At 46.2% G+C, this 8,328-nt stretch overlaps 1 protein-coding gene across 1 annotated transcript; it reads right to left on the reverse strand.

Moving 5' to 3' along the window:
• Positions 1–851: 851 nt before the first annotated feature.
• BNIP1 (BCL2 interacting protein 1) lies at positions 852–7,746 on the reverse strand. The gene is made up of 6 exons (XM_051631406.1): positions 7,640–7,746; positions 7,447–7,539; positions 7,195–7,286; positions 6,594–6,695; positions 5,755–5,873; positions 852–3,660 (listed from the first exon to the last, which is right to left on the reverse strand). The coding sequence occupies exons 1-6, from the start codon at positions 7,721–7,723 to the stop codon at positions 3,464–3,466; spliced, it is 687 nt and encodes a 228-aa protein (XP_051487366.1). The 5' UTR covers positions 7,724–7,746; the 3' UTR covers positions 852–3,463.
• Positions 7,747–8,328: the final 582 nt, after the last annotated feature.

Genomic DNA, 8,328 nt, shown 5'->3' on the forward strand with positions numbered 1-8,328 from the left:
CCACACTCCCTGGATAAACATTGCATGTGTCAGACGACAAAAAGCCAGGCACAACCAATCCTTCTTCCCACAATATTCCTCCCACTCATTTATTTAAAAGATCAGATAGACAGACCTACCTTCAAACCAGGAAGAGGGCCTATAGGTGTGGAGCAAGCCAGCCACCATACTGCAGCCTGGAGGGAAGATGTTTGAGTGCACTGACTGAGCCACCCCAGCTGTGGGCCATAAGGGCTGATTGAGGCATCCCATCCTGCCCAGGAGAAACTTAAAGGCACCTACCACCAGCTCTGGCCCTGCCCCAGCACCCAACCACCAAGCCAGGGTATATACTGGGGTACTACCTGGGGTGGCTAACCCTGTATCTTAGAGATGGTGCTTCACCAAATTACCCTTCTAACCCCAAAGAGGAAATAACATTTATCAGTCTTCACTTAGTACTTCTTTTCAGAGCTGTGGCCCATCAGGATGCTTTCTGGCTGCCTGTGGAAGGAAACAGTTCTTGAACTAAGTGCTGCAAATGGACCTGTTGCATCCCAGGGAGGATTTCTATTCCCTTCTCCCAAAAGGTTCAGTTGTCCTTGATCTTTTTTCACTTAATTCCTTGCCCCTAAGGATTGGGAATTGACAGTCAGTTTATACAGGGCAGATATGTATGCTTACAAAAGGACTAGGTTTGTTTTTGTGGTTTTTTTGTGTTGTTTTTTTTTTTTCATTAAATCCAGACGCAATGTTAAGAAAATGCCATAAGGAAGGTCCTTAGAAGTTATTTTTTGCCCTTAGAGTGTTCCAGCAGGCCAAGGTCTGAAAGCTAAAATTTCAGTAATGAGAAGAGAGGAAAAAACAAGACATTCAGCAATAGACCTTTTATTTCCCCCCAAAACTGCTACATTACAACACCCATCCAAAAAGACCACTCCTTTAAAACAGACTTCACTGAAATTCTCAGCACCGAGAGAAGCTGCTTTTTTAAGGTTGATCTAGGTTCTGACAGGAGTATGTTGCAAAGATAAACCCAGTGAAACTTCCTGTAGACAGTCATGCTGCATCACCCTCTCCTCTGCTTAGCATCCCAGTATCTCAGAGATAAGCAACACCCTGTTTTTATATTGCATCCACATGAGGGAGGAAACAGTGAAGCAGCTGGTGTTTGACCACCTGCAGGTACTGTGTTTCAGAAAGACAAGACTATTTTCAAGCTGGCTGAAAAAAAGAAAGCTGCAGTGCTACAGCTGGCCTAGAAGCAGAAATAGTCCATAAAAATAATTTTATTGACTGCTCTGAAGTTGCACAAAATGGCACTGCACTGATGTGGAAAACAGGAACTGCTGCACAGCAATTAATTTGAAATGTGTTCACCATCTAAACAAACTTCATGTCTTAAAATATTATCTGTATTTCAAGCCATATTTTCCAAGACAAGGGAAAGGTGGACACACTTTCATCACCCTTTGTATGTTTGTAGACATCTGTGCCTGGGGGGAGAGGGACAAGCAGGCTCCAGAGAGGGCAGGAGCCTGACACCAGAGATGGTTCATGTGAAATGCAACAGCCAGGATCACTGACCCAGATGAAACTTGCTCCGTTGTGGCCCCAACTTGCAGATCACACAGGCTCTCCTCAGTTAGCAGTCTGCTCAGCAGCGGACTTCTTCCAAAGCAAGGCTTTTCTTATCATTAAAAAGCACACATGCCTTGATTTCGTGCAACGTACATCTTTTTCAAGCTGAGTAATTTCTCTCTTATTCAAAAGCAGAACACACACATTGTCAGTTTCTTTCAATCTTTGTGTCATTCTGTCTCTTAGGAAGGCTGCACTGACACACGATGAGGAAACCATTCGGGAAAAGCCACATCCATTCTGTCTTGTCTGTGTAGGACAGGAATTCCAGGGCAAGAAAACACTCTCGACTCCCAGGCAGTGGTGCCCTCTGCGGGATGTACCAACCCTACTGCAGAGGTTTCCAAATGCCTTGTTACTACCCCAAGAAGAAAGGCTCAGGGATCATACTCTTCAGGCAGAGCCCTTGATTTTGAACTGGATTCCAAATGCCAGCTTTTCTTGTTTATGCACTCGGCCACAAAATCACCACTTCAACTGTCCCGCACTCCAGGCTGGATTCCCACAACCTCCTGCCACTTCTGGATTCACCACTTGTAGCAGCTGCCAGCAAAAGGATAAACTGGGACTGCTGAAGAGGTCTAGTAAATAAGTATTACAAGATAATCAACTGGTCACCTCTTCTCTCTAAAGATACTATTGCAAACTAACTACAAAGGTAACCCAGCCTCAGATTCCACATAAACTTACACACTGGATTTTCCTTGACATGGCACTTCTGAGGATTTATGTAGCACTGCCTTTTGAAAAAGTTTGTTTCTATCGGCTAAACTAAGGCAGTATTTAACCATTGTGTGAGAATTCCCTGAACAGAATGCAAACTTTGCCAGAGATCGCTGAAGAAGCAATGAAACAATTTCCAGAAGACAAGACAACGTCAGTTTTAAGACCATCACAGTGCAGTTTTTAGTACTTCAAGGTACGACATGGAGTGTTGCAAGCTGGTATTTATGTTACTAAAGCAAATCACTTCCCATTACTAAAGCACAAGAGAAAAGCAATGTAGTAATTGTAAAATACTGCACTGAGAAAAGATCAGCTGTATAAGAAAGAAAAATTTTCAAATATACAACTTGACAGTATTTTGCAAATATAAAGTATTAAGTGGAATTTTATAAAGAAAAGGAACAAAACGGCTTTGATTTCAACAGATTGGAAATGTAATTCTCAAATATATTGCACCAATTATTAGTAACAAATGCATCTCCCATTTTCGCTTTGGTGAGAGTCCCCTGAGGCCAGAGGAACAGAGCCAGGCTGCATGTGTGCTATGCTCCCAGAAAAAAAACTCCATAAGCAACAACTGGTTTAAGTATTACGTAGGATTTTTACACTGGAAGTTATTCAGGCTCATTCAATCCATTAGACTTTGTTTTTAAACAAAACACAGCTTACATGGATACAATAAATAGTTAATTAATGGAATGTATGTGAGTTTCTTTCTTCCATCCTTCCTCTTCTCTCAGCACCTTAGATTGATGTCAAAGCAACTTCCAGTCCAAGCCAAGGACAGAAGTTAATTTCAAGGCAGAATAAAGAGAGGTTGAAAGTTAATACTGGCACCTTTGAGTGCCTAGTTCCTCAAGTGTTCATCTTGTTCCCCAAACCTACAGGCAGACTGGTGTTTCTTCTTTCCACACCTAGATCTACCTGCTTCTTCCTGACTTCTGCTCATTCTCTTCTTAGTCAGGTCACATGCTCCACGGGGACAGTACAATGTCACGCCTGCTCTAACACTCTGTCAGCCATTGCTATAGCCCTTTATTATTTTATTTAAAAGCCCTACCATAATTATGCCATCTCTTTCTGATCTTTTGTAATACTTCAGTCTAACTTTGGAATTTTACAAAAATGGAAAGAGTCTTTTTTTCAAAATATAGAGCACGGTGGCGAGGAACAAGGCAAGGGCAAGAAAGATGAGCAGCTTGTCCGTCAGTTCCCTGCGGTTGTACTTTGTTATGAGCTTTCTCCCCAACTGAATTGTCCCAGACATGGACTTAAATTCTTCATTTGCCTCCAGGATGGTTCGTGAAGAATTGGCTGAAATCAAGGGGGGGGAAAAGAAAATCATCAGCTGGCTGAGCTTCAAAAACACCACAGCAAAGGATATAAGCATGCAATATTTGGCAATACAGATAGTGCCTGTGAGAGCCTCCTGGGTCAGACTGACTCATGGGCAAGACAAATGCAGACTGTTCTTGCAGAAGCTTTCACAAGTAAATAGTCCTGAAGTGCTAAGGAAAAACGCAAAGCAAAATAAGAGTTCAGAAAGGCTTGCAGGCCCATGTCCTGTTCCAGAATATTTAGGTTACCAAATCAAACCTAGTTCACATTTTTTATGAACAAAGTCAGAGCTACCTGAGAGCTCACTGGAAGCAGAGTGAAGTAAGAATGGTGCTAGAAACACCAAATTAAGAGAGACAAAATCAGCATCAGTTCTAGCAGCAGCATGACAGGTCAATACTTGAATATATTAATTGCACAACTGCAACTGTTCCCTCAAGCCAGAACAGTAAATCAGTGTTTTGGATGGAGTTGGAGAAAGTTAAGAAGAAACATGCTGCAGTAAGAGCTCCTTAATTGTTCAGCTCAAACAACTTAAACAGTTTTTAGTAGTTATTTTTGACAAACATAATTATTTTTTGTTTTGTTTTGTTTTTTCCTAATAAAAAAGAGAAACAAAGCTAGAGGAAAAGTGTGTTGATTGGTCTTAACTAAAGATAGAACTTGAGAATATGCCAAAACAGCTTGAAGGAACATTGGCCCCTTTCACCTCCTCTTTCCCTGTAAGAAAACAAACAAGCAAACAAACAGATGCCCCCAACTCCTCAGCCTTCCTCCTTCTAAATTACTAAACAAAAGCAAAACCCCAGGAGTCCTATTTTTCTTGTATTACAAAATGCATACCCTGTACAACAGGGAATGCTGATAGATGACTCTGTAGTGAACTGATTGTTTAAAGAAAGGTCAAACTCTAAGCATTGTCTGGTTCACAAAAACAAGCACAGCAGAAATACCTCTGTAGTATTTTGCAAACCACTATGTCCCATCTTCGAGAGGCACTGTGATCCAAGTGAAACAGAAACCTTGTTTCCCATAATTCATGACAAAGCAGAACTTCCCTACTTCACAGCTTTATATTTTTGCTGCACGCTAGGAAAGGATTTGATCAGAAAAAAGGAAATTCTAATGACTTATTTGGAATTTGCAGCTGGGTGTTGTAAATGACCTTTGATAGTTTTTTCCCTGATGAACTCCAAGTGTTGTTCAGTCAGAAATGGGGTGAAAAAGTGTCTGCCAAACTGTCTTTTTAATGGGAGAAGAAACATGCTACATTTGCACAAACAAAACCATGCCCAGCTGCCATCCTCAGATGGGGGCAGAGAACAAGGAAGGCAAAAGTTGTGTTACTTATCCCTGTCTTTAAACTGTTCTCTCTTCTGCTCAAAAGCACAGCTAGTAAGAGGCCCAGGCAACACAGATCCAACTTCTAAATACTTCATGAATCACCAGTTCTGCCAGGTCACTTGATTTATTGTCTCAGGAGTCTAAGCCAAAGAACTGGGTGAAATCTCAGTTTCACAGTCCCTGATGCTCTGCTGACAGAGCGAGTGACCTCAGGTTCAAGTCACTTGATCCCCCCGTCTCTTACTCATCCCAGCTGGAGACTGGGTGAAAACAGTCTTCCAGCCATAAGTTTCTCCTGTGCATGGACTTGTACTTATGCTTTCATTTTCTCTGCTGTTACCAAATGCATGCCAGGACAGTAGCACAGAGTAACACCAACCACACTCTTAGCACCCTGTGAACTCACATTGCTTTTACAGTTGCTTTTATGTGAAACAAAAGCAAAAGCTCCTCATTCTGCCCCCTCTTCCTTTTCATAACAATGAAACAGAAACTCCAAGAACCAACTCCATGCAATGTATGTTGTTCTTCTCTGCTTATGTCAAACTCTTACAGGAATTCTGCTGAACGGTCCTTTAATTATCCTTGTAGTACATTCTCCTACAGGAAAGCAGGTTTGCACTATACTCCACACCATGTCATTTTGTCTCTCCCCATCCTAAGAGAACTGGCAAAAGGTGCTTCAATCATCCCATCCATACCCAAACACCCAAATAACATCTGTACCTAGGGTCTGCATGGTTTCCTCACTCTGCTGGACTTGCTGTGACATCATCCTGCTAATGCCCATCAGACTCTCCGTGATGTTACTTGCACTCTCTGCCAGAGTCTTCTTTGTAGTCTTCCTGAAAAAGAAACAGAAAAAGTAAAGCAGGAAGGGATGAAATTACATCTCTGGGTACTGTGGGGAAAATGCTGCTGTCAGGGAGCTTAGAACAGAGCCTGGCCCCAAAGATCTTTGCCAACGTATAAAAGACACAACTAGTTTTTACTGCATGACAAATTCAGATTATCTTCACTAAACAATAAAAAATAATCAGAAAATACTAAAATAATGAGCCAAAACAACCATCTCAGTATCTTACGGAGGCCTGTATTTCCCTGCTTATTCATCCACACCTATACAGCTTCATGAGATGGTGTGGAAGCTCTGATAATACTACTTTATTACCCTGGGTATCCCATTTGTTGCTTCATGATACTAAATATGCCAACTTATTACAATTACATAAGCTTACACCCAGTTTTGCATGAGAAAACAGCCTGCATAATGATCCACTACTTGTTTAAAACCCTGATTAGCATGAATGTAAATGACAGACAGAAAAACTATGAAGGTTGACTTATCCCCTTCTCTGCTTAGACATACCAACATCAACAAAACCTGAAATTATCACAGTTCTTAACAGTTTACATCTCCACTAAAGGTAAATGCACTCATAAAAGCAGAGCTGTGTTCCAGATACAATTAAATAACTTCAAAACGTTGTGCCACTTCTATTTAAAACTAATGAGTACAGCATACAGTGCTTAAATCTCAGATCATGCAGCGGGACAGTTCATACCTTTGTCTTAAGGAGTCTCTTCCCTGCAGCAGCTGATCCTTCTCAGAGTTGTCAATAGCAATTTTGCAAGCTAGATTTGCTTTTCTCCAAGCTGCCTGATTGCTGAAATCACAGAAGTACAATGTTGTAACATGATGATAACTCCTTGCAAGTGAAAACAATTTTCACAAAGCAATCACCACCTGAGCACCCCAGCTATGTGCACAGACTTTCTCTGCATTACACCACGGAATAACAATATACTGTCTTGTCAATTGCTTTTCCTAAGTGTATGGTTTATGGATCAAGGGAAGAAGAAAACTGTGCCAGCTGTCAAGTGACACAGACCCTTACCAGCTGTCAAATGACAGACTCTCAAGCCACCTACTTACATGCTCAGCTGTTGAAAGGGACAGACCATGGCTGGGGAATCAGGACAGGGGAAAGGAAAGGAGAAAGGAGTTCTACTCTTTCCATCCCTGATCCACACTCGGTCTTGGGCAAAACAGCATCGTGTCAGCAACTGTATTTGCAAAACAGGATCCGAAAGACGTTGTACAGAACCGAGCACCTCAGGTTACAAGGAGCCTGTAAACAGCACCGGCTGCCCGACCCCCCTCACCTGAGCATTTGTTTCTTATGGTTTTCCACTTCCCGCAGCAAGGCTTGTTTCTCCGACTCTTTATCTTGCTCCTTCGCCATCTGCTCGAGGTCCTTCAGTGAAAAGCAGAAACACGAACGCCCGATCAACGGCTGCTGCTCCCGGCACCGCGCAGGCCCCAGCGCCGGGCAGGCCGCGGATCATCAGCAGGTCGGTCCGACACCCCGCGGCCCGGGCCCCGGGCAGGCCGCACGGAAAGGCCGGTCGCCTCACCTGGATGCGGCCGCGGAGGTGGCGGAATTTTTCCTTCACGGCTGCGTTCAGCTCCGTGAGGGCACCGAGCGGCCCCGGGCAGTCCCGGATGTCCTGGAAGACAAGGGCCCTGTCAGCCCGGCCCGGCCGGGGCTCCCCGCGCAAGGCGGCCATCACCTCGCAGCCCTGCCAGGGGCTCCCGCCGCGGCGGTACCTGCACGGCCGCCTTGATCTCCAGGTCGAACCTGACGATCTCCTGGTGACAGACCCGCACGGCCACCGAGCCGGCCGCCGCCATCTTGCGCGAGCAGGGGGAGCGGCCGCCCGGGCCGCGGGCGCCTCCTGCCGGCGCCGCGGGGGCACGAGGGGCCGGGGCCGCGGGACCGCGCCGGGAGCGCTGCGGGACCGCGCCGGGAGCGCTGCGGGACCGCGCCGGGAGCGCTGCGGGACCGCGCCGGGAGCGCTGCGGGACCGCGCCGGGAGCGCTGCGGGACCGCGCCGGGAGCGCTGCGGGACCGCGCCGGGAGCGCTGCGGGACCGCGCCGGGAGCGCTGCGGGACCGCGCCGGGAGCGCCGCGGGCAGCGGAGCTTTCCCCCCTGCGCCGCGTCCTGCCAAACGGGGCACGAGGCGGGGCCCCCCAGCCCGCACCAGCGGAAAACGCGCCTCAAGCAGCCCCTGCCCTGCCCTGCCCTGCCCGCCGCGGGAGCCCCGGGGCTGCGCCGGCCTGGGAGGCTGCGCTTTCGTACCCCTCAGAGCTCCCACGGGGTCTGGGGGGGCAGGCCCAGACCGGTGGGATCTCTGGCCCTCCCTGCAGCAGGGATGGCCGGAGGCAGCACGAGGAGGCTGCGGGAACGACGTGCGGTACCTTCTGTACCCCTGGAAGGAGGAAAGGGGAGATAACA

Source organism: Apus apus, chromosome 13 (assembly GCF_020740795.1).
Source record: "Apus apus isolate bApuApu2 chromosome 13, bApuApu2.pri.cur, whole genome shotgun sequence".
Lineage (NCBI taxonomy): Eukaryota > Metazoa > Chordata > Aves > Apodiformes > Apodidae > Apus > Apus apus.

Bases quoted from the DNA above. Each gene is read 5' to 3' on its own strand.
- BNIP1 (XM_051631406.1), bottom strand. From the start codon at position 7,723: ATGGCGGCGGCCGGCTCGGTGGCCGTGCGGGTCTGTCACCAGGAGATC. The intron at 7,287-7,446 runs GTGAGGCGACCG...TTTTCACTGAAG, and splicing joins ACCTCCGCGGCCGCATCCAG to GACCTCGAGCAGATGGCGAA. The intron at 3,661-5,754 runs GTACAGATGTTA...CCTTGATTTCAG, and splicing joins GGAAACCATGCAGACCCTAG to CCAATTCTTCACGAACCATC.